The sequence below is a fragment of the Oryx dammah genome, unplaced genomic scaffold (assembly GCF_014754425.2).
Source record: "Oryx dammah isolate SB20612 unplaced genomic scaffold, SCBI_Odam_1.1 HiC_scaffold_18, whole genome shotgun sequence".
NCBI lineage: Eukaryota > Metazoa > Chordata > Mammalia > Artiodactyla > Bovidae > Oryx > Oryx dammah.
The window spans coordinates 40,602,734-40,630,135 of NW_024070202.1; the positions used below are offsets into that span (position 1 = coordinate 40,602,734).

Below are 27,402 nucleotides of genomic sequence, written 5' to 3' on the forward strand. Positions count from 1 at the left end.
TCTATGGAAAGGTCTTAAAAATGTGAGGTATTCTGATCATGTGCTAACTGCTTATGATCTGTTATATGAGTTATGCTGGTGTTATCATCATAAAGAATAAACTCTCAGTGGAAAAACAGAGTCAGTCCAAATGCATGTAGGGGAAATCAACCCAAGAGAGACTAAGGATGCTTGAGCTTTCTTCCGGATGTGTGTGGCAGTGATTGATATGGCTAAACTGAGAGACACAGTTACCAAATAAAGTTACTGTCTTCAGCATGGTGTTTGTGTCACATTTTTTGAGGTGAGGTAAAAATAATTGGGTGTGTATGATACATGGTGATGGGTACTTGAGGAAATAATACATTTAAATTGGAAAAAAAATCCTTAGCTAAGTGTCACACTGATATACTGCAGAAAACTCAATGTAACTTTTAAAAACCAGGCACTTTGTTTTTAAAGAGCACAGAACCATAATATCTTCTTTAATCCTCTTTTCAGAACTTTTTCTGAAAATATGTCCAACTTCCCTAAACTTAACTTGAATTCAAAGTACAGCTATTAATATTTCCCTAGGTGGATACAAATTGGAAATCTTGCCCTGTATGTGTGTGCATTTCTAAATGAATGTCATGATTTGTTGCAATTGAGTATTTAGAGATATCACTATATTCTCTTTTAAATGTTTTTATGAGCACGTAACTCCAGAAAGTGAAATAATTATGGGCAGAGTTGATTTTGGCAGCGTGTGCTCAGATCACGCTTCACAAAACTTTATCACATAATCACAAATCTAATCCTTAATCTTTAAAAGGAACTAATGATATGTAACAAGTAAAGTTAAGAACAGAGGAATTTTAAAAAAGGATAACTACTTCAGATAACTTTTAGGTTCTTTTACTAATTCACACTTATCAAAAGAAAACCTTATCTAACAATATTCTTCTGTTTTCAACTAAGAGGATTAATAAGTGTACAGTTCAGTTGCTCAGTTGTGACCAACTCTTTGCAACTCCATGGACTGCAGCACGATAGGCCTCCCTGTCCATCACCAACTCCCGGAGTTCACCCAAACTCATGTCCTTTGAGTCAGTGATGCCATCCAGCCATCTCATCCTCTGTCGTCCCCTTCTCCTCCTGCCCTCCATCTTTCCCAGCATCAGGATCTTTTCAATTGAGTCAGCTCTTTGCATCAGGGGGCCAAATATTGGAGTTTCAGTGTCAACATCAGTCCTTCCAATGGACATTCAGGACTGATCTCCTTTAGGATGGACTGGTTGGATCTCTTTGTAGTCCAAGGGACTCTCAAGAGTCTTCTCCAACACCAGAGTTCAAAAGCATCAGTTCTTCAGCACTCAGCTTGCTTTATAGTCCAACTCTCACATTCATACATGTCTAGTTTAGGCAAATACTTCTTTTCATAGCAGCATTTGACAGGTGAACAATAGTGTCTTATGCAGAATGCTTTTGTTGTGGAGGAATAAAATGAGGTACCATTCCACTGCCCCTCACCCAAGCACCTAGATCCAATCCTGAATTATTCATTGCATTCAATATTTCACATACAGTTTTTTCAATTATCTGAAGTTTTGCTAATTTTCATTTATTTCTAATGACTATATTGATAGATATGTTATAATTTCTACTTAATTTTTTAGTTTAGGCATATATTTGTGTAACAAATCTGTCCTTATTTTGAACAGAAGAAATTAAGTTTATAGATAATTAATTGCTAAACTTTGAAAATATATGTGCATATAGAGAGAAATAACTTCTTGAATTTTAGCATAAAATGTATTTTCATGTAAAATCCTTTTTAAGGATTATTTGAGCAACTAACAATTTTTTTTTATTTTTTAGAATCATGCTCCTATAACAACAATGAAGATTTCATCCAAAAAGGTAAAAACAAGACCATGTTTATTTTCTTTGTATGTAAAAATTTTACTATTGTAGAAGAATGTATTTTATAACTTTGAAAATTCAATTTAGTGTTAGCAAAATAATACTGTTCATAATATACCACACATTTAATTTCGATATGGAATTTACTAGCTTTAGTGGAAGACAAAATAGGTTTATTTTGGTACAGAAATTAATTAGAGTAGAATATATATGTATGTGTGTGTGTATATATATATATGCAGCAAGATATTCCAATTTTTTTGTATCCTCTATTCTTAAATATTACAATGTGTGAAGCCAACCAAAATAAAAATAATCTTTCTGAAGGAAGAATTTAGCATAATATTTGGGCTACTATAACATCACAAGCATTCTCAGGGACTTGAAATGCGTAATCAATCCTCTTTTCCTCTTTTGAGTTCCTGCTACTGTCAAATGTTTGAAATGTGCAGTACGTTCTTTTATGCTTATTTCTAAGAAAGTACTATTTTATAAGGTTTACCTGTCACTTAAAAAAATCTGAATGTCTCAAATCTAAGCCATATCAGGCTTCAAGGTTTGGGGAATAAATGTTTTACTATGATTTTAACCAGAAATGTTTGATCTGATTTGCACCTGCACATGCAGATACACAATGATCATGGAAAGAAAAAGCCCAATTCCAGTCTCTACATTTGCAAAACATGCTCCTCTCCAGACCCTAAAGGCACTATCTGCTAAGCAAAAGTTCTAAGGGGCAGAGCAGTTTAGTCAAAAATGGGATAGGCTTCAGAATGAGACTGATGTGCATTTGAATACCATCCTGACCCTAAATTATAAATAATTAACTTCATTGACCTACATCTGCCTCTGCAAGGTAATGCTTTTCTCACAAATGAATTAACTTATAAATTGCCTAAAATAAAGTGGTAACGCTTGTTGTAAGAGCCTAAGACTTATTTTTCTTGGAATATGGAATAAAGTTTTTATGTGTTAGCATAACTAATGATATAACTTTGGTGTTCTTCGCCATATTTGGTTTGTTATAGATAAAGAAGTATTCCAATCAGTCTTGTACTATTTTTACTTGATGACATTTTATGAAGAAAAATAAATAGGGTACAAGGAAGCTAAAGATCTCATCTGTCAAAATGTTTGCATCGTGCATAACAAACATTTTCCCAAGTAGCAAGAAGCCATTTGTCATTTTCCCCAATTTCCTAGGGAGCTGATCTCAAGTCAGAAAATCTTTGAAGTCAGCAGGGAATCCTTTTGTTGAAAGTAGTTTAATGGAAAGAGAAAGTATCAGAGCAAAGTTCAAAATGGACACAAAGCCATTTGTGTGTCATAGTAGCCCAGTAAACAATTATAGATCCCAGCTCCTAATTCAACTGGTAAACTTGTAATACACAGTCCACTCCATTAGATTACAATGTACAACACACACATACACAGGAAAATCCGAGTATTAAATATGTCTCAGCTTCTTCTATTACAGATCATTTACAATCTTTAGTTAAATCAATTATATTCAAGGCAAGGTAACTGATTTGGGGGAAATTCATTTTAACAACTACATATTGCACTATTTTTAAATGTGAAAGAACTGCAAATCGACAATGGTATTTTGTATATACTTAAATTCCATGAATTTAGTACCTTTTCTCATGCTCAAACTAAAAAATTTATTGTTCATTTTATACTCTTCTATTTTCTAATTTATCCTTGCATTCCATGACAGAAAATAGATTAATAAAAAAGGTTATTTATAGAATGAAATTACCTGTGTCCTTTCCTCACATAAATACATTTCCTTGGAATAAGTTAATGAAGCTGATGTATTATTTGTTAATGTATTCAATAAACATTTATTTAAAATATTTCTAGGGAAATGATTGTTATTGAAACATATAGTTTTTTTCTTATAGCTTGAATGTCTCAAATGAGGATCAGCAATTTTCAGCCTATTTTCTGAAAAATTTATTGATCTGAATAAAGTATTTTATATTAGGCACAGTAAACTGAGATGTGATTCAAATGATTAATTACAATTGAAAATGTATAAATTGCTAGCTTGTTCACTGGTAGTTTATTACAACTACTACTATTACTTAATAGTCATTAAACACTTAGGTCCCAGAAACTATTTTAAGCAATTTATGTGGAATTAGTCCTTATATTGTTCTTACAAAACATCTATGGAGTAAGTGCTGCATAGTCCCAATCTTACCAGAGAGGAAGCTGAGATTTAGAAAAGTTACCCAGCAAAATTTTGGAAGCTGGGATCTGAATCTCAGAGATATGCCTCCAGAATCTGTTAGACCAATGATGGCCTCACTGATTTAATTGTGAATCTATATATAATTTGCAAATATGTATGTGTATATATATATATATGTACACACACACACATATACACACATGTTTGTGTACATGTGCATATATTCAAGTTCCAACTTAGAAATTCTGTGTTAACTTGAGTTACACATCATTAGTCCATTGTAAAATAAGGACTCTGAGTTAGAAACTTATCCCTTCAACTCCTGAGAACCACTTTATGCATAGCCAAGAGAACTGGGGCAGTATCATAATAAGCTCTTGACACCATACAAATGAAGGAAGATGGAATCTTTATTTATAACTTAGGCTCTTGAAGATTTGTGGATCATACAGAACATTTAAAACATGTCTAAATATAAATACAGTCCTCTGAATTGTTTTAAAATTGCTCTAATGAGTAATAATTCACTTTCAAAAGCAGGTGAAAATTGTTTTAAAATTTTTATCTAATGCTTACTATTTTTTCTCAACTTAAAAATGTCCTGCATTTTAGACTTGACTTTTTCAAATTTACAAGGTGATGAGTTGCCAAACTTGAACACTCCCTTGTGCTTTGCCAAGAGAAAGCATTCAAAGAAAAAAAACAAACATCACAATTTAAATCTGTAATACATCAGCTCAAATCTGAGAGAACAATGAATCTCAACGTCTAAAACACAGTACATGGTACTCAGAGTACATGATGCTCTGAGCTTTTTGTTGTTGCTTTTTTTTTTTAAAACGAGTCAGGTAATGTTATAGGCATATTAACATAGGGAAAGTCTATTTATTTTGGCATCATACCCTTCTGTACTTTGCTTCTTGTTTCAAAATGCATCCAAGGGTCTGTGGGCATATATTATGTGTTCCTGCTGAAAGGTCTCTTTTAACTTCCATGTCTGAAATAAATCACCGGCATTCTTCTGATAGCAACAACTGTATGTGAGCTCCAATGAAGGACTTGCCCAAGTGTCTCTGCATCGCTGCCACATCTACGGGTCAGCCTGTGCTGACTGCTGCCTGGCAAGGGATCCCTACTGTGCCTGGGATGGCCATTCTTGCTCTAGGTTCTATCCAACCGGAAAGCGGTGAGTACTGAATATTCAGCTGAAAATCAAAATCAGTATCATCAGACAGTTAAGCAATGCTCCACATTATTGGAATCAGTTCTATTGCAGTATCCTGCAAAAATGACACTAAAAGTAGTAGCTATGTTCAGCGCCATATGTAGTCTTCAAAGAAAGAAAATGGCCACTCATAAAAAACAAACTTGTGGTTACCAAAGGATACAGAGGGCTGGGGGCTAGGGGAGGGGATAAATTTTAACTTGGGATTCTCACAGAAATATTAGAATGCAGTAGTTTGGAAAAAGGAGAAGGCAATTTGGCACCCCACCCCAGTACTCTTGCCTGGCAAATCCCAGGGACAGAGGAGCCTGGTGGGCCACTTTCTCTGGGGTCGCACAGAGTTGGACACGACTGAAGCGACTTAGCAGCAGCAGCAGCAGTTTGGAAAAATTCCTTTTTCATTTTAAAGTTCCTCTGCAACACAATCCTCTACCTGCAACCCCTAAAATATGTCAAGCAGCATTTAACTTTCACATTTACCCAATGTTTATCTTTTTTGTTTTATACGCTTCAGATATCCTTAAATCTAACTTTCCTAGGGTTTCCTTGTGCCATTTAATTCTTCTGTAATCAAACGCTTGTCCCAGTTCAGGCAACAGGAGCTTGCTCCAGAATGGATACCCTGAATACTTTCAAAACCTTGATAACCATGCTTTACCCCCTACAATGGTGAGTGTATGATTATTGGTTAGATTAAGAGGTTCAGGTAGTCTGAGGCACAGTGCGTTTTAGCCAAGAGAAGACTTCGGAAGGAAACTCTGAACCAACTTTCACCAAGTTGGAAGGAAACACCAGTAATGAAATTATAAAGCAAAGAATATGTGGAATTTAGGATCAGTCAAAGTCACAGCTATTTTCTCTCAAAGTTTAGTATGGGTCATGATGAGTGACAAGGTGAAAACCTATGAAACATAGGGTCATCAGGAGACAGCAAATATGCCTAACCTTGAGCACCAGTGATCTTTCAAGTAACAGGCTGACAGATTAAAACAACCCAGCACTTCTGCATATCAAGATTATTCTGATCCTTTTATGCATTACTTCAAAGTATTTGTATCATAGGGAAACTATTTGCCAGGCAGTAGCAAAGAGCTGGACATGACTGAGCAACTGAACTGAACTGATTCTAGAGCTAGGCACATAACATTAAAAAAAAATAGCTACAAAAAGGCAAAAATCCCTCCCTGGAGGGCGAATAAGTTTTAGAAGGAGAATACAGACAATTAACAAGGAAACCCTAGGTATATCAAATAATGGTAAGACCTATGACTTTTTGAAGGGCAGGGTAGAGAGATAAGCTTGAATGTGAGGATGTGTGATGAGGATGAATGTGTTATGGCATTATTTGGGAGAATAGCGTTTTAGAGAGAGGCACCAGAATCCTTAGAGCTGGAGCGTGCCAAGATTGTCCAAAAAACAACACCAGGACTAATGAGGCTATCTATACTGGAATGAGCAGGGGAAAACGTAGGAAGAAATGGGATCAAAATGCCAGATGACACAGGATTTAGTAAATCAGCAAAGGACTTTTATTTAGAGTTAAGTGGAAAACTGCTGAAGGGTTTTTGAGCACAGGAGTAGTATTGTTTGACTTTGGTTTTAAAAAATTCATCTGGTGGGTTTGGCTGGGATCGAAGCCCTGGGATAGAAAGAAAATGTGAGGAGAGGAAATGGAAGGTGCAAGACAGTTAGACTACTAACTGATGATCAAAGTGAGAGAAAATGGTGGCTTGGTAGAGCTGGAGGTGGTCAAAAGTCTTCTGATTCTGGATAGGGCTCACAGAATCTGCTAACATATTACATGTTGGGATGTTATAGAAATAGAGGACTCAGAAATAAGCCAGTTTTTCAGAACTGAGCATTGGAAATATCTGCATGTCATTTCCTGAGAAAGAGAAGACTGTAAAAGGCACAGGTTTGTGGGGAAAATGACAATGTTAAGTTAATGATGCCTATAAGGTATTCAAGTGGAGATGTCATATAGGCAGTTAGATGTCTGAATCTGGAGTAAGGAAAAGTGGCCCAGATAATTTCAAAGTCTTCTGTATTAAAGGCATAAGGTATGATGAAAAGTCCCACTCTTTACCCAGAAGATTTTAGTATCTGTTTTCAAAGACCCATATTCCACCATGTTATTTTAAGATTTAATCAGGAGGTCTATGGCCTCTTTTCATTTCTACATAGAATTTCTGGACTTCATTATCCTGAGATGTGTCTGCACCTGGACACAAAGTATGAGAGAAGCAAATTCTAAATAATCTCAGATAAAAAATGATTTTTGTGCTCACTTATGGTATTTCTGACTATATATTCACTCACAATTATGATAGCAGCAATATTTTAAAACTATTTTCATAACTATTACTAAGGCAATAATTAATTTTTCTTGGTAAGCAGTTCTAAAAATTGGCATATCTAACACCCAGAAGGCTTCCCAGGTGGTAGAGAATACACCTGCCAATGCAAGAAATGTGGGTTTGATCCCTGGTTTGGGAAGATCCCCTGGAGACGGAAATGACAACTCATTCCAGTATTCTTGTTTAGGAAATCCCATGGACAGAGGAGCCTGGCAGGCTATAGTCTTTAGGGGGTCACAAAAGAATCAGATACAACTTAGGGACTAAAGAACAACAAAACCCTTGAAAAACAATCTTCAATCTATTATTAAACAAATTTAGTGCTCAAGGGAACCGAAGCACTACACTTTCTAAGAAAGAAAGTGACATAGGGACCACACGGTGAAGCTTACCTTAGTCCTATACACAAATCCGCCTTCTCTATGACGCGAAGAAATTGAAAATGAGTACTCCTTCCCTGCAGAATTTTCAGACATTGGCTTCAGCCACCAAGCATTTTTATTTAACAAACAAAAACTATTTCACAATGAAAATTCCATACTTTATTCAAAAACTATCATTGAATATTTGAGATTATTTTACATTATAGAAGTTTCTGCTGAAATACGAGTTAACTCATTTGTTCTAATATTCTCCCACTAATCTTTTCTAAAATGTGTACTTAAGCATAGATTGCACATTGTCATCCTAATGCAACAAATTGTTATTTTAATCATATGCTCTTAATAAAGAACTGAAACATTCTTGAAATTATTAATCTTGCAATAGAATGTACATTATTAAACCTTGTATCATGGGTTTTCTGCTAGAACTAATAAAATAATTTAGTAAAGTTGCAGGATACAAAAATCTATTGTGTTTCTTTACACTAAATTGCCAACATTTGCTGGATCATTGAAAAAGCAAGAGAGTTCCAGAAAAACATATATTTCTGCTTTTTTGACTATACCAAAGCCTTTGACTGTGTGGATCACAATAAACTGGGGAAAATTCGGAAAGAGATGGGAATACCAGACCAACTGACCTGCTTCTTGAGGAACCTGTATGCAGGTCAGGAAGCAACAGTTAGAACTGGACATGGAACAACAGACTGGTTCCAAATAGGAAAAGGAGTACGTCAAGGCTGTATATTGTCACCCTGCTTATTTAACTTATATGCAGAGTACATTATGAGAAATGGTGGGCCAGATGAAGCACAAGCTGGAATAAAGATTGCCAGGAGAAATATCAATAACCTCAGATATGTAGATGACACAACCCTTATGGCAGAAAGTTAAGAAGAACTAAAGAACCTCTTGATGAAAGTGAAAGAGGAGAGTGAAAAAGTTGGCTTAATGCTCAACATTCAGAAAACGAAGATCATGGCATCTGGTCCCATCACTTCACGGCAAATAGATGGGGAAACAGTGGAAACAGTGGCTGACTTTATTTTGGGGGGCTCCAAAATCACTGCAGATGGTGATTATAGCCATGAAATTAAAAGATGCTTACTACTTGGGAGAAAAGTTATGACCAACCTAGATAGCATATTAAAAAGCAGAGACATTACTTTGTCAACAAAGGTCTGTCTCGTCAAGGCTACGGATTTTCCAGTAGTCATGTATGGATGTGAGAGTTGGACTATAAAGAAAGCTGAGTGCCAAAGAATTGATGCTTTTGAACTGTGGTGTTGGAGAAGACTCTTGAGAGTCCCTTGGACTGCAAGGAGATCCAACCAGTCCATCCTTAAGGAGATCTTTCTTTGGTGTTCATTGACTAGACTGATGCTGAAGCTGAAACTCCAGTACTTTGGCCACCTCATGCAAAGAGGTGACTCATTTGAAAAGACCCTGGTGTTGGGAAAGATTGAAGGCAAGAGGAGAAGGGGATGACAGAGAATGAGATGGTTAGATGGCATCACCAACTCAATGGACATGAGTTTGGGTGAACTCCAGAAGTTGGTGATGGACATGGAGGCCTGGCGTGCTGTGGTTCATGGGGTCGAAAAGAGTGGGACACGACTGAGTGACTGAACTGAACTGAACTGAATAACAAACCAGCAGAAAGAAAAATTAAGGTAGAACAATCCTATTTATAGCTGCATCAAAAAGAATTAAATATTTAGGAATAAATTTAATGAAGGAGATAAAAGATTGAAACTGTAAGTCATTGATGGAAAAAAAAATTGAAGAAGACACAAATAAATGGAAAGTTTTTCTATACTCTTGAGTTAGAATATTTACATTGCTAAAGTGTTTATACTACCCAAAACAATAAACAGATTAAAGATTATCCCTATCAAAATTCCAATGACATTTTTCACAGAAATAGAAAAAAGAATCCTAAAATTTGTATGGAACCACAAAAGTCCCTGGCTATCTGAAGCAATCTTAGAAAGAAGAATCATGCTCCCTGACTTCAGACTGTACTACAAAGCTATAGTAATCAGGAGAGTATGGTATTGGCATAACAACAAGTACATAGATCAATAGAAGAAACTGCTGCTGCTGCTAAGTCGCTTCAGTCGTGTCCGACTCTGTGCGACCCCGTCCAGGCAAGAGCACTGGAGAGGGTTGCCATTTCCTTCTCCAATAGAAGAAACTAGAGAGCCAGAAATAAACCTAGGCATTTATGGTCAATTAATTTGCAACAAAGGAGCCAAAAAAATACACAGTGGAAAGGACAGTCTCTTCAGTAGATGGTATTGAGAAAACTTGACCTTCACATGCAAAAGAAAAGAATGAAACTAGACTACTGCCATATGCCATATGCAAATATTTACTGAAAATGAATTGAACAGTTGAACATAAGACATGAAACCACAAAACTCCTGAAAGAAAATGTAGACAGTAAGAGAACTCCCTCTCTTTAAACCATTCTAATAGGTATGAAGTGATGTCTCTTTATGGTTTTGACCTGTGTGTGTGTGTGTGTATACACACATACATAAGATATTACTAGGTCTACCCTTACCTGTCTTTGGCTAGCATACTGAGAGTTTCATTAATACTATCTATAGTATTTAAATTCTCCACATTATTCCCAAATTTTTTAAAGCATACAGTTTTAGTGAATGTAAAACATGTTTGCTGTATGAATTATTTCCTAAATCCCCATATGTAGTAGTTATTTTGTTTGGAGATTAAATAGCAATAATGTAAAGGATCATTTGGAGTATTTTTATCTTATCTAATAGTGTTAACTACTTTAGTTTTATTTTCGATTGCACTGTAACTGGAAGGCAAAGATCATGCAGAGGAATTCATAGGCATAAAAATCAAAAGCATGTCCCTTTGTATGGAAACAAAGAAGTACAGCTATACTTGGAAATCAGTGGAGGGTGTACTTTGACATAATAAGGTTGTTAATGTCATTGGCTCAGTAGTTTCTTTTTTTAAAAAGACATCTTTTTCATAGTAACATTTTACTGTTTTTCATAGTAAACAACATTAAGCATTTTTGTGCATTTGTATCAGTTCAGTTTAGTCACTCAGTCGTTTCCGCCTCTTTGTGACCCCAGCATACCAGGCTTCCCTGTCTATCACCAATTTCCGGAGCCTATTCAAATTTAAGTTCATCACATCAGTGATGCCATCCAACCATCTCATCCTCTGTTGTCCCCTTCTCCTCCCACCTTCAATCTTTCCCAGCATCAGGGTCTTTTCCAGTGAATCAGTTCTTTGCATCAGGTGGCCAAAGTATTGGAGTTTCAGCTTCAGCATCAGTCCTTCCAGTGAATATTCAGGACTGATTTCCCTTAGGATTGACAGACTGGATTAACTTGCAGTCCAAAGGACTCTCAAGAGTCTTCTCCAAGACCCCAGTTCAAAAGCATCAATTCCTCGGCACGCAGCTGTCTTTCTAGTTCAACTCTCACATCCATACATAACTACATACAATTTAATCTCTAATGTTATTTATTCTGGATATAGACATGTAGTTGGAAATGTTAAAACGAGAATCAATTTACCCTTCAAGTAAATATCTGCTTTTTACACAGTAAGAAAATAATTTCATTGTTTATCTAACAGAATAGACTATAATGGAGGAAACGTTGACATCTGGAGCCAAGTCCCCAGACCCGCATGCAGTGTGATATGACTGTCTGCCATCGCGCTTTCACGATGGTCTACAAATACCTAAAAGGGAATCTATATGTATAGAAGGGGCTTCCCTTGTGGCTCAGACATTACAGACTCTGCCTGCAGTACAGGAGACCCAGGTCTGATCCCTGGCTGACAGATATAGAGAACTCAGATGGCTGCCTTATTGTTCTCATTGTTAAAGCAAAGCCGTAACAATGTTTTTCTATATTCGAAAGTCTGGAAGGAATATGATACTGCAAATTCAGATTGCTAAGCATAAAGGCCCATGTACTTGAGTAAACCATAACATAGTGCTGATCCTGTGACAATAAATTAAACTATTGTGAACAATATTGCTTACTTGCTGCTGCTGCTGCTAAGTCGCTTCGGTCGTGTCCGACTCTGTGCGACTCCATAGACGGCAGCCCACCAGGCTCCCCCATCCCTGGGATTCTCCAGGCAAGAACACTGGAGTGGGTTGCCATTTCCTTCTTAGATGGCTGAAAATGACCAGTTCAACTATAAGAACTATCACGTGGTTCTCATACAATATATACTCATAAGTTGGCTGGTAGTAAATAATTGTGTGACTTCATAATATACCAAATACAATGCAGTAAAAACCTGATTTAGGACCTATTCTAAAGTACAGTATTAATCATAATTCCTGAGACGAGTGACTTCCACTAGTTTGTGTTTGTAATTGTCAAGAAATATTCAACTGAATAAGGATCATGTGGCTTTTGGGGGAAGAGAATCCTTAAATGACACAAAGTTTTATACCTATATTTCATAAATAGATTTATATAATCCTTTGATTATGTAAACTATTATCTGTTTGCCATAACTTTTTTTCATTATTGACCTTGAGGTTAATTATGATTTGCAAATTTTATAAGCCCAGTGTTAATATTTTCTTTCTCTTACTGAATATTTTAATTTATCATTAAGGATTAAAAGATTAAGAGAAACTTCACTAGCCCAGTTAAATATATGCTCATCCATATATACTTTTCAGAATTGATAATAGATAATCAGTTTACCCCTGTTAATCACAATAAAGAACGTTCTGTTCGTTCTCCTTTATAACAAGGTTCATGTCCATAATTCATTGCTAAGGTCATTTCAATCACTCTCTTTTGATTTGTTGTATTATGTAATACAATTGACACTAATAGATATGTGAATCTAAGACAAGAAATTAGTTTGCAAATAATTTTAAACTTTTATTTAAATAGTGAACAATTTTAAAAGGATGAGCTAAAATTTTGAAATGCTTAAATCGATGATATGTAACAACTAAAGGCAATGATTGAACCTTGTTTGGATCCTGAATAAACTTTTAAAAATGCATAAGGAATATTTTGAGTATCAAAGCTAGTGAAATTTCAATATAGAATGTACTTTATATGATATCATTGAATAAATACTGATATGGATAGTATAATTATAATGTTATGTGGATAAATTACTCATTCTTAGAAGGTACATATATTTAAGCGTATAAAATTATCATGTCTACAACTTATTTTCTAAAGGTCTTCATATATGAGCATATGTGTATATCTATAACATATACTTGGATATGAGAGAACATATAAATATGCCACAACACAACAACTTATGAGTGTAGGTTACCATCATTCATTGTATGTGTATATCCAGTTTTCTATAGTCTTGAAAATTTTTACAATAAAAACATGAAGGAAAATGCTTAGTCTAGTAAATGAAACATTTTGCTTAACCTTATATATATCCATTTTCTTTGTCTCTCTGGTTCTGGACACTTTTTAATGTTTCTGGAAATGGTTTGAAAGTAAGAAAAAATTATAAAATGGAAGATGCTAGTAAGTTTATACGTTGGAGGTTATCGTATTAGAAAATTTTCTAGGACTGTCTCTAAAATAAAAATTTACCCTACTAATTTGGAATCTAGCATCTATGTAGGAAGTACATATAATAGGAGGTTCATCTATCGTGAGTGATAGATAGGGAAACTCTGAATTAATTCAAATTGAAAACAAAGTGCCCACATGATATTTGAAGCACTGAACAAAAAATACGGATAATCAGATCCTTTTTCTTTATGAAACCTTAGGCAATCATAAGATTGCACAACTTAAAATGAAGTCTTTTAAATACATCATAATTGGCAATGTTAATTCTAAGTCGCTTGTATATATTTCTGCACTTCATAGGAGGAGCCGAAGACAAGATGTGAGACACGGAAATCCACTGACCCAATGCAGAGGATTTAACCTAAAAGGTAATTAAAAGTGGTCAAACTTGGTGAAGAGTAGCAGTGCTCCATATCATATTTTAGTAAGGGAAATCTGTGATAAATCAAAATGTGTCATTTTAAATAAAGATTCACTGTACAAATTAGAGGCATTCACTATGGTCATTAAAAATTAAATATTATTTGTACGTATACTAAGATTTATGTAAAAGAAAAGTCCAGGAACACAGATATCCTTGGATATGTTACTTGGTAAGTCTTTCACAAAGATAGTTATTATAGATCTTTCTAGCCATTATTTTCTTTCTGAAGAAAAAATGTAGTTTATTTTTGTTTACCACTGAAGAAAAAATATCTTGTTTGTTTTTTCCTGTGATAAATAGCATAACAGAATTTACAATTTTAACCATTTTAGAGTGTACAGTTCTGTGGCATAAAGTATATTGACGATGTTGTACGACAAGTACCACCATCCATCACTGAAATTTTTTCATCATCCCAAAGTTAAACTCCATACCCATTAAACACTAGCTCCCTATTCTCCCTTTCCCAACTTGTAGCAACCACTGTTCTAATTTCTGTCTCTGTGAATCTAAACAGCCTAAATGTCTCATATAAGTGGAACCATACAATATTTGTCCTTTTATAACTGGCTTATTAGCCTAATGTCTTCTTCCAGATTTCCTGGGTGGTTCAGTAATAAAGAATCTGCCTGAAATTTAGGAGACGCAGGTTCAGTCCCTGGATTGGGAATATCCCTGAGAGGAGGAGATGGCAACCCACTCTAGAATTCTTGTGTGGGAAATCCCATGGACAGAAGGAGCCCAGCAGTGGACTAGACCACAACAGTGTCTTATTTAGGTTTCATTCATGCTGTAACATGTGTCAGAACATTTTTCCTGCTTAAGGCAAAAATGTAACCCATTGTGTGTGCGTGAGTGTGCGTGTGTGTGTGTGTGTGTGTGTGTATCCATCAAGGAACACTTGCACTGCTTCCAATTTTTGGCTATTACGAATTATCCTGCTCTGAATTTTACAGTTTACAACCATACCATATACTTTCAGCAGTCCTGCCGTGTGTCTTACGATTAATCTAATTCCTTTCTTCCCATCCTGACATGGAGACATTATGTTATAATTTTTCCACTGAACCCCTCCCTCCACCTCCACCCGACCAGCAGAGACACCTTCCTCGAGGCTTACCAAAGTGCTATAGAGGTTCTGTAGTTCATGGTTAACACAGACTCCTGTTGCTAACCTTTGTGAGCACGGGCCTTTTTGTTTTTATTTAAATAATGACATTCTTGCTACTAGCTACACAAACCACAAGAAGAAAATTAAGACACATTTTTGCCTAATTGTTTCATACATCTAACTGAGGGAATAAATCCAGATTACTATGTCTCTGCTGAGTATTTTATAAATCTGTGTGTCAGTTTCCACTTACAGTAGCAGTAGTCATAGTGGTAAGAGTATTGGCAACAGAGGTCGTGATGAACAAACATCAGTGTTGATTTTTGTGTCAAAACCTGAGCTAAGTGCTCTTTAAAATAGATAATGCCACTTACTACTCAAGAAATTATTCTAAAGTCGGATCTATTCCTATTCATACTTTATGAATGAGATTTCTGCTCATGTCTAAGCTACCACATAACTATACTGAATACTCTTCCTAATTTAAGAATTTAAGTATAACAATGTCTGAAAATAGCTGTTTTAGAACCAAGTAAAACTGAAGCACAGAGATGTTAAATAACTTCTCTAAGGTTATACAGCTGGTAGTGATAAAGCCAAGATTTTACCTCAGGTATCTCTGAGGTCAAAGACTGTTTTCTCAACCATGACATCCCACTGTGGCCACACCTTGCTTTCTCCCTTTTCCCAGCGTTTCTGAATTTCATCTATACCACACTGAGTGTGGCGTTTAGGGGTGGGATGAACCTGGCCTTGGTATTGCCTGGCACTTACTAACTCTTTGCCTAGGATATGTTTTTTCATAACTCACAGCCTATGAAAGCTGAGAAAAGGTAATTCACAAAGATGTTGTAATAATTAAATGTTCAAGGTGATATTAAGTGCATTCCTTGGTGTAAAGTAATTCTTTCCTTCCTTTTTTTTAAAAGTAATTCTTTTTTTAATTTATTTTTTATTTTACTTTACAATTCTGTATTGGTTTTGCCATACATTGACATGAATCCACCATGGGTGTACATGCGTTCCCAAACATGAACCCCCCTCCCACCCCCCTCTAATTCTTGAATAAACATTGATGCCCTTGTATCTTTCTCTCCTTCCTTTTAGGTTAAACACACTAAACAATGTATAAACTTGTTAACTAATTAAGACTGTCTTTGGGCTTTGCTTTAGTTGCTCACAATTTTATAGAGAAATAAACATTTATATAAGAGAATATGATCCAAATTCCATTGCTTCTCTCTCATTCTCTCTCATTTTATTTTTGCTCTTCAGCATACAGAAATGCAGCTGAAATTGTTCAGTATGGAGTAAAAAATAACACCACTTTTCTTGAGTGTGCCCCCAAGTCTCCACAGGCATCTATCAAGTGGTTGTTACAGAAAGACAAAGACAGGAGGAAAGAGGTGAGTAATGCAGGAGCAGCAATCAATCAGGGCTTTGAAAGAGCATTAAATCACCATCCCTCAGTGAGGCACAGATCAAACAAAAAAGGAAGGACATACGAACATCCTTTAATGTCTTTGGGATGACAAGTGCCACCTTCTTTAAAATCCTTTGTCCATTCAGTTGATGGATTAATTAGAAATCCTATCTGCCTACTCACCTCTATAACACAGTGATTAAAGCAAGAGCTTGCACACTCAGATGGGGGTACTGATGTAAGGAAGCATTTGTAAAAGAAACAAGATGTGCGCAAATCCAGAAGCCAGGTTCTCACACAACAGCACCTTTGTGTGATTCACAAGATAAAAGGGCTTTTGAAAAAGTTCAATTTTTCTCAACAAGAAATTCCACTTAACTATAACCTTTATGGTAAAGAGCATTTTTCTGCTGTGTGGTAATGCTTCCATTGCTTTATTATTCATAACTCTTGGGGTTTTGTTATAGGTAATGTGTGGAATCATTATTTATGGGACCATTGCCTTTATTAAGTGATAGGTTAAAAAAAAAAAAAAACCTTAACTTTCAAGTGAAAGGAAACTTGTATTAACCTTTTACTGATTATAAAGAGCTGTTTTAAAAGGAAAACATTGTAAAACAGCATAGAGTGAAATATTATAAATAATGAATTCCATAATATTGATGTCACATTGTCCTAACTAATGAAGGGATAAGAAGAAAAATACATATGTATATATAAAGCCTTAAAGTGCCCGAAACTGCAGTGGTGTTAACAGTACATCACAAAGCATGATGGAGGGAAGGGAAGAATAGAGCCTTCAGCACTTGGGTGTTTTCTGTTGCGCAGTTTCCATACTACATCTTAGGTTAATGAGAGCTATGTAGAATGGATACAGTCCTAAGCGAAGCATTGCATCAGAATTACTAAAGTAGATGTTAGCTCTTTTTGAGGAAATGCTTTCCAACTCTCAGACCTGCCTATTCAAAGATGTTATGAGCTGTTTAGGACATTTTGTGTTCCCTGTCACAGGAATGTTAAACCATAAGCTGATGACAACTTGCATAAGATGAGACTTAAATATCTGGGAAAAGATGGGCTCAGTGGCCTTCAGGGCCCCTTCTTGCTGCAGAATTTCATAAAATTTTTTTTTAATTTTTTCATTAATAAAAAATATTGAGGCTTGTTTTGTTGCTATCTATCATCAAATTAGTCTTGAAATATCTGCAGTCTAATTAATTTTAAATTGTTTTGAATGGATGTGGAGCATAAGAATGATTGCCTTACAGACTACTCTGGGGTAGAAGTCATAATGTATGATGATGATGATTATCATACAGAAATGGAATTCTTAGGCTTGAACATGCCATGTGGACATGAACCATCCTTCCAAAAAAGTCTGTATATGTGTATGTGAGTTGGAAAGCCACAACTCAAACAGGGGCTTACCTAACATAGATAAAATGCTGTTCTTTTATTCAGTAGAAAGTTCAGTGGAAAAATATGTAATGGATGAATATAATTTATATTGTGTAAAATTAAAATACATGAATATATATACAGGCTTGAATACATGTCCCGGAAATTAACAAATGAAATTTAAAAAGGAATGTATCTTGTGTTTTATCTCTTTCATGATATTTATAATGTTTTATTTCAGAAGTTTCAAAAATGTGGAGACATGTATGGCTATCTTGATTTTTCTCCCAATCTCAAAAACAGAAGAATACTATAAGATAATGAAAAACCTTAACCCTAATCATGAAAATCTGGTCTGTCCAGAATTTAAGCAGAGCACATTTCCACTCACTATCACTTTATTTGAATAAGCTATTAATATTTAATTAAATTTATCTTAATTCTTCCTCAGTAATTTGGGCAAACATACACATATTTCTCACATTTATGATGTGTAAATACTGAACTATTTTTTTTAGTAAGACAAGTGGTAAAAACTTTCAGAGAAAAATGCAGATAGTTCATATTGAATAACGTAAAGACTAAAAGCCCTCGTCTCCTCCACTTCAGGACTCATTCCTACTTCTCAGAGTATAGGCTGCTAAGAATTATATAGTCCGCCAACTAGTCTCCATAATTTTCCTATTTCCTGTCTTTCCTTCTTTGTATCTCTTTTTCTATGAGACACACACACACATTTCAGTATTAGTACGTATGGAGCTACCTTAGTTTTCTTGGCTGTATAGTATTCCGCTATAGGACCATACTTTGCCTTTACTAAAGCTATCTACTGATTACATTATTTCTTGTTTTTCCTCTTATCAAAAGTATCAGGTAGGGACTTCCCTGGCAATCCTGTGGTTAAGACTCCATGCTTCCACTGTAGGGGACATGGATTCAATTAGGGAACAAGGATCCTGCATCCTGTATGGTGTGGCCAAAAAATAATTTAAAATTTTTAAAAATTCATGTGAGTGAATATCTGCATGTTAGTTAGACCATGTATTCTGTATAAATTCCTGTAAATAAAATATCTGCACTGAATCTTATATATAAATATTAATGAATATTATCAAATTAGCCTCTAAAATTTTTCTCAATTTCATGCAAATAGAAAAGACTCTCTTTTTTATTTCTATATGCATTTATACATGATTTAAGCTATTTCTAAGGCATATTAAAGCTTTAAAAATTGAATGAACATAAAAGTTTTGCTTTATATATTTCAGTCCTTTTTCTTAATCTCTCTTTTCTAATTCAGTTCTGTTCATATTTCAGTGCTATATTTTTCCTTTTTCTGCTTTTGTATGTGAGTTACTTTTTATCTAAAACAACCTATCTTTGGTTTGTATTTCATTAATGATAAAATATGTATTTATATAGAAATTTATCATTTAGAAAAACATTTCACATTCATTCTTATTTTTCTTTGGGTCAAATTTCTTTCCCTCAATGAAAGAGCATTGCTGAGTATATATATGAAGGAACTACTTACCGCTTAGGTTTTTGTGTGTTCACTGATAATACTATAGCTGGCCCTGTAAGGAAATGGATTTCAGAATTTAGCTTACATCCAGAAAATAATATTTTTTCCAGCATAAGCCTGTAAAATAATTAAATATTCACCTCATAGCTTCTTATTACTTTTCCTTGGAAAGTAAAATCACTTGGAGTACTTATAATAAGTTCCAGCTTATTTTTAGTCATTCTTTGTGTTACATAATTGGAAAAACTCCTTGATAATGTTCAGAACTCTGCCTCAGCTCACACAATTATTAGTTAGGAGAATATTCATTCATTCATTGAAAAAAAGGTAAAATTCAATGATTTAATTATGGCTTCATGTTCTTACTCAATAAGTATTTTTGTTACAATAAAAGGCAACAAATACAGGGTAAAATAGATAGTTTAAACTGTGAATTTCATATATATATGTTGTCTGTAATTTACATTCTAGAAACATTCAAAACTCTCACTTAGATGTGAATAAACTACTTCTACCTAAAGGGAATGCACTTTAAGCCATTTGGGACAATATGGGTGATACCTTTACTTTCTCTTTAATACATTCAGTACCCCTGAAACCAGATCTCCTGTGCAAAAATAAATAAATAAATAAATAAATAAATAAATAAATAAAGAGGCAATGGAATTTGCCAAAAATGTGTGTCCACTAGGATGGAAGTTAATTAGTACTCAATACTTTGAAATTCTTTTTACAAGTCACACCTTTTTAGCATATATAGAGTTGGATTTCAGAACTCTGATATCTCTCTTTTAGGTCAAACTGAATGAACGAATCATAGCCACTTCACAAGGACTCCTTATCCGCTCTGTTCAGGATTCTGACCAAGGATTGTATCACTGCATTGCAACAGAAAACAGCTTCAAGCAGACCATAGCCAAAATCAACTTTAAAGTTTTAGATTCCGAAATGGTGGCAGTTGTTACAGACAAATGGTCTCCATGGACCTGGGCCAGCTCTGTAAGGGCTTTACCCTTCCATCCGAAGGACATCATGGGGGCTTTCAGCCACTCAGAAATGCAGATGATTAATCAGTACTGCAAAGATACTCGGCAGCAGCATCAACAGGGAGAAGAATCTCAGAAGATGAGAGGGGACTACGGCAAGTTAAAGGCTCTCATCAATAGCCGGAAAAGTAGAAATAGGAGGAATCAGCTGCCAGAGTCATAATGTTGTCTTAAATGGGGCTTATGCTTCCATTAATAAAGGTTTGTCTTCAGTGATCAAATTTTTAGCAAAGAATCTTGTGCTTTACCCGTGGGAAATTCCTAAAGAAGGTGGTTACTCACTGAGAAAGGTGAATGTTACATGAACTGAAATGAGTATGCATTTTCTTGTATGATATTGACAACCCTAGACATGTCATGGTCCTCATGGTGCATAGAAAGATTTAACTTAACCTAGATTTTATTTATATCTTTATGTACCTTTTCTTCAAAATCAATATGGCGGCTATGAAACTAGAATTCTTATATCCCTTAATTGAATGAGGGCTATAACCTGAGATCTTCTATCCTTGCTTTAAGGATTTAGATTTCTAATTGACAGGCATCTGTATACAAAAACAAATGCCAAGTTCACAATTTTTACATAGTAAAAGTGAAATAAATGCTTGTAACAGAGTCAAAAGAAATGTAGAATAAAAAATAAAGACAAGGAAGAGGGAACCTAAAAGTTGCATAAAACACTAGCAGTTCATTAAAAGATAATATGGAGTTTATATGCATCCAGTGAAATATGGTATTGGTTATTTTTATGATGGCAAAAATTGTCAGTTGCTGATATTCGTCACTGATCTCTGTTCCCTTGTTTCAGGAAGATAAAAGGAACCCTCACCAATAATATCTGACTGGAGTTATGTCAGTGAAGCTTTTAAGTTTATATTGTCACATGGTCATCTTCCAAACAAAAGCACTTTCCTTTTTGGAAGATATTTAAGTTATTTTAGACTCAGAGAATATAATCTTACACAGTTTAATCAATTAATATGTTTATTCTAATTTTGTAGTTTGCATGGCAAGTTAAAAAATATAAGAAGAAAAATTTTTTGAAATACGAAACTTGTATATGAGGTAAAAAACCATCAAAATGGGAGAAAAAAGAAAAACAAGGTAAAAACAATTTTATTGACAGAAGTTTATTAAAAATATTACTAATTTTTAACTTCAGTAATTAATTTCATTGATTAGCTTACTTTTGTTTACCAACCTCAGATACCATTATGGAATTTTAAGTCACCAATTCTTTTTTTTTAATGCTGTTTTGTATATGCTGGAGAAATACTCATCTTATGGAGAAGTGAAAAAATTTCTAATTTGAACAAAAATAGACATACTTTCTTTTAAAAGAATGTTGGTACATCATATTCACTGGTATATAGATACAAATGTGGTAAGTCTGTGATGAATAAAATAACTATCTTATTATTATATACTTGGATCCTGTGTTTAGAGTAATTTAATATTCATTTTTTAAATTCCAAATACCAATTAGATGGGAGAAGTATAAAATTTTCTTCATATCCTCATATTTCTTTTAAAAATACAACTTTTGCTGTTTTGTTTTACAGTTAACAATTTCCATGTTTCCAGGTGCAAAGAGAAATTATATAATATACCTAATCAAAATCTAATACAAAAGTTTTATTTGTAGTTAACAATCCATAAGGAAAGTAATCAAGATAAATATATTACTTTTCTAAGCACTATAGTATAAAATGTCAAGAACTAAAATCATTGTTAAAATGAATCTAATCACTTATCAGAATCTAAGAATATGAGTAACTTATTTAAATGGTAAATTATGATATTACAAGGGGAGGCCTCAATGGAGCAAAAGTAGCAGTAACAAGCACGACATAAATAATGTTTCTTCAAAAAGAAAGGTATTAATAAAAGCTGTTGTTCCAAATGTGTATATGATTCTAAAGTAGCCTCTAAAGAAGTTTGTTATACAAATAGTTCTTTATTTCCACTCTACACGCACAAATAGAAATGTGTATAAAGCCAAAACCATCTTCTGTGTTCATGTTCAATCTATTCTATGTACAGAGTTAAAAGTAAAATTGTTTTAGACTCAGAGGATAAAGTAAATTATACAGGTCCCCTTGCTTCATGTAAACACAAACTGATAGACAATAAGGGTGTTTAGTTTTATAACATTATTTGTGCTATTTAATGCCTTCTGCTTTAAACATTATTACATTGTATATACTTTTATCACTTTACTTTTAAAATTATAGAGACCCTTCTTGAACAAAACTGCCAAATGTAAAGAAAATTTTCTTTCTCAAAAATATTGTTAACACATACTAAATGTTGGTGGTTGATTGGTTGATTTTACTTTGTGTAGTTTGACAATTCAATGACTTGATTTCCATTTGTATTGTACATAAAATTTCCTAGAAATGCACTTTTTTTCAAAGTGTAGGTTTGTGAATAGATTTTAGCATGATGAAACTGTCATTACAGTGAATGTTCACTCTGTGTAAGGAAATGTAGTTAGCACAGTAATATTTAATTGGATATTGAAGAAATCATGTGCCTGGCAAAATAAAACATATTGAATTCCCCAAAGATGTCTCTAATTTTCCTTTTTGATGTTGAGTTTATAATTTCTTGTTGATATGATAGAATCTGCTGACTCTTACAATTGTTCTTATTTTCACCGTTTATTTATTTGTGTGTGTGTGAAAGTAATGCATCTGGATATTTCAAAATTCAAAATTTCCAGTAGGATACACTTGAAAACTTTCCTGTACCTCTGTCTCTCATTTATGTAAGTCCTGCCCCAGAAGTACCCAGTATTGTCAGTTTTTGTGTATATTTCCATGATACGTTATACACAGCAAGCAAATTCATATTTGTTTTCTCTTTAAGAGACATTTTATATCCACTCACATCTGTGGACAGTTATTCAGACTTGTGTCTACAGTTGGAGGGAAAAAAGTATAGTTTATAAATGCTTGAGTTTGGAGCCAGACTGCTAGAATTTGAAGTCTTATCATGGGAAAATTGCCGAATCTCTTTTCTCTATTCTATAAAAATATTCCAATCATGGTTGGTTTCATGGGTGTTAGACTTGTTCAGTCACACATATTTCTGTGGTCAGAAGGATTCATACTTAGTTTAATGCTCTGTTGTCACCTCCTTGAAATGCTTAATAATTTTAAATAAGGAGCCCTGAATTTTCATGTTGTACCAGACCCTGCAAATTACATAGCCAATCTGATTCTAGGCGTTCATAATTTCTAGCAGTTTGTACCAGGTAAGGAGGGACCTCATTCAATTTAGTAAAGACAAACATGTAAATTCCAAAGTCCAATACTTAATTCTTTCCTCCTTTTTCTCAGTCTTCACCATAGTGCCCCTAAACGTCAAGTAGCCCTCTGCATGACTTCAGAGGTAAATTACTGCTGGGAAATCAGTTCTCATGTCCTCACTCAGTCATGTCCAACTCCTTGTGACCTCATGGACTGTAGCCTATGAGGCTCCTCCGTCCATGGGATTTTCCAGGCAAGAGTACTGGAGTGGGTTGTCATTTCCTTCTCCAATTCTAGTATTTATTAATTAAAATTATTATTAAAGATAAAAATTGCTATATTTGATAAATACTTCTTTTATTTTATTTATTTATAGTTTTTGCCCAAATTAATACCTGTAAAGTGTTAGGGCAAAACTTATATAATAAGTGTTCAATAAATATCTTAATATTTTATTTATTTTGAAAGTACCCTGTTGCTGCAACAGGAAGGAATATTTCAGTTGTGTCCTTTGACAAGTTAAATGCCAATGGTCTAGGCCTGGGAGCCTGTAGTCAGTAGATCAGATGACACCTTACCGGGGTCAGACTTTATATGAGCCTTAATAAAAGTGAGGGGAAGGAAGCCACAGGGAAAAGAACAACTGTAAATAAACGTAATCTCCACAAATCTTTCAACCTGATGATTTTGAACTACTCCCTAATTGCTTCATTTCTCAGTATCTTGCTTATATTTGCATTTAAAATTATTTTTTTAAATCAATTCATTTCTTATAAATTTAGTGTTTTTCTGATGCTTTACATTTCATACCCAAGTTTTAAGAAAACAAGAGAATCACCATTTCCTGTATTTACTCTTCTGACTGTAAAGAGAGACACGGCTCAGCTTTGTTTTGCAGCACAGTCAAGTCCACTGAAAGCTTTAATCTAGACAAGTAAATAAACAGACTAACTAAAATGGTTACTCAACAAGTGGCATTGAGAATTTCTTTGAATTTTATGCATGGTAACAAAACTCTGGAAGACTATTGTGAAAAATAACTTCTTTGTAAGTGTTTATCCCTCTGTCATTTTATCCAGTCACCTTTTACACAGGAATACAAGCCCCTCTGCAAAGTTGAAACCAGTTGCAACAAATTTTGTGTATGTGCCATTGAGTGAACTTCATTGTCAATGAATTGTTTTTCCTATTGGGCCTCTGGTGTATATTTCAGTTTTTATAATTTCATAACTTTAGTTTCCTGGTGCACAGATACTGAGAACTGGAAGAACTAGCTCCAAAATAAGAAAATGCCATCTTCACTCTACTGGCTAATGCATTTGTCCATTTACCTCATAGCACAATACTTTCTACCCAGTTTGAATTGTGTATTTTTCAGGGCTATTATGTTGCCATGCGTGAGTGTTACTTAGATAAAGTGCTATTGAAGAATGAGATTATAACAAACACATTAAAACTCTTTATTCTTTGTGAGGTTACCTCTCAAACCTCAAGTGCAAAAGTGGGGTGAATTATATTCCTTAAGTGATTTTTTTCCTCTGAATTATTTATGTAAAAATGTCATCCAAACATTTTATGAAATCAAAAGCATAGTGACTTCTGCATGGCCAAATGGATATGTGATGGAATTATTATAAAAATCACAGCCATTCCTATTGTTTCTCTGAATATTTTTCAATATACATACAGTCTTTGGCTCATAAGGGGGTACAACAAGATGAAAGTAATTTCGTACTTTCTTAGATCTTTTCAAAATGTCATTTTTACAATTCTATGTAGGAAAAGAAATTATAACCTCTTGTTTTATTATTTCCCCCTTTACTCATGTATGTGGGTTGAGAGGTGGAGAGGGTATGATTTATAATCAACTTCCCATCTCTGCTGTACCATAGCTCATCAAACAAAGAACTTAGGACCTTCATAGTACCTTTGAGTTGAGAATTCACAGTTGTAAGCTGTGGTTTGATGTTGAGTCAGCTTGACTCATGAATAGGAAAAGCAACCACTGGAAACAAAATAACTGAGGAGGTACTACCCAGGCCACATCTGCCTGAGACACTCACTGAATTCCCGGTGATACTTGTACGGATGCAGATGTGTGTGTTGTATCCACAGATTATGCACGTTGAGATCCCCGAACCAGCTATATTCAGTTCTTTATTATTTCAAAATGAATCTCAATTTCTGCTTCAAGTTACCATTCCAACTCCTCCACTAAAAATGATATAGCCTGGGAATGTTATGTCTTTCTTGATGAATTGCTGCTTTCTCTAAAATTGGAATTATAGTAATACCTTTCACATCCTGTAGTTGTGAGAATTAAATGAGTTAATACATGAGGAACTCTATGGTCTGACATATAGTAAAAGCTCAAGAAGTGTATGCTATTATTTTTTCCATCAGGAGAGCAAAACTATTTTAAGTATTTGAGCTTTAGTCCCTCTTTTACCTCAGATTATATCTAAATGATTCAACTGATATTTGATGTCATTTATCTATGTTAGTGTCTGTGGTGGCAGCATTTTTCTTTTCTTTTTTTAAATATTTATGGGAGTATAGTTGTTGTTGTTTTACAATGTTGTGTTCCTGCTGTACAGCAAGGTGTATCAGCTCTGTGTATACACGTATCCCCTCTTTTTTTAGATATCCGTCCCCTTTAGGTCACCATGGGGCACTGAGTAGAGTTCCCTGGGCTACACAGTAGGTTCTTGTTAGTTACCTATTTTACACATTGTAGTGTATAGATGTCAACCGCAGTCTCCCAATTCATCCCATCCTCTTCTTCCCACCTTAAGTTTGAATCCATAAGTATCCATAAAGTTGTTCTCTATTATCTGTCTCTATTTCTGCTTTGCAAATAAGTTCATATGTATCATTTTTGTAGATTTCAATATTATACATTTAACCAATATTTTAAATATAATATTGTAATATAAATAATATTATAGATTTGTGTTTCTTTTTTTTTTTTTATATAGATTTGTGCTTCTCTTCCTGACTTACTTCACTCTTTATGAAAGTCTCTAGGTCTATCCGGGCTTCCCTGGTGGCTCAGCTGGCAAAGAATCCACATGCAGTGCGGGAGACCTGGGTTCAATCCCTGGGTTAAGAATATCCCCCTGGAAAAGGGAAAGGCTACCCACTCCAGTATTCTGGCCTGGAGAATTCCATGGACTGTATAGTCCATGTGGCTGCAGAGAGTTGGAGATGACTGAGCAACTTTCAGTGAAAAAGTTGGCCTAAAGCTCAACATTCAGAAAACGAAGATCACGGCATCTGGTCCCATCACTTCATGAGAAATAGATGGGGAAACAGTGGAAACTGTCAGACTTTAGTTTTGGGGGCTCCGAAATCACTGCAGATGGTGACTGTAGCCATGAAATTAAAAGACACTTACTCCTTGGAAGAAAAGTTATGACCAACCTAGATAGTATATTCAAAAGCAGAGACATTACTTTGCCGACTAAGGTCCATCTAGTCAAGGCTATGGCTTTTCCTGTGGTCATGTATGGATGTGAGAGTTGGACTGTGAAGAAGGCTGAGCACCGAAGAATTGATGCTTTTGAACTGTGGTGTTGGAGAAGACTCTTGAG

The 27,402-nt window shown here is 34.7% G+C and overlaps 1 protein-coding gene across 1 annotated transcript in view; it reads left to right on the forward strand.

Moving 5' to 3' along the window:
• The window catches only part of SEMA3C (semaphorin 3C), a 212,177-nt gene extending 189,054 nt beyond the window's left edge, over positions 1–23,123 (forward strand). Inside the window, exons 14-18 of the mRNA XM_040260730.1 lie at positions 1,840–1,881; positions 5,113–5,270; positions 13,929–13,996; positions 16,439–16,569; positions 20,305–23,123. Of these exons, the coding sequence (XP_040116664.1) occupies positions 1,840–1,881; positions 5,113–5,270; positions 13,929–13,996; positions 16,439–16,569; positions 20,305–20,718 (813 nt within the window). The 3' untranslated portion in view covers positions 20,719–23,123. The remainder of the gene's footprint in view (positions 1–1,839; positions 1,882–5,112; positions 5,271–13,928; positions 13,997–16,438; positions 16,570–20,304) is intronic.
• The last annotated feature ends 4,279 nt before the right edge of the window (positions 23,124–27,402 follow it).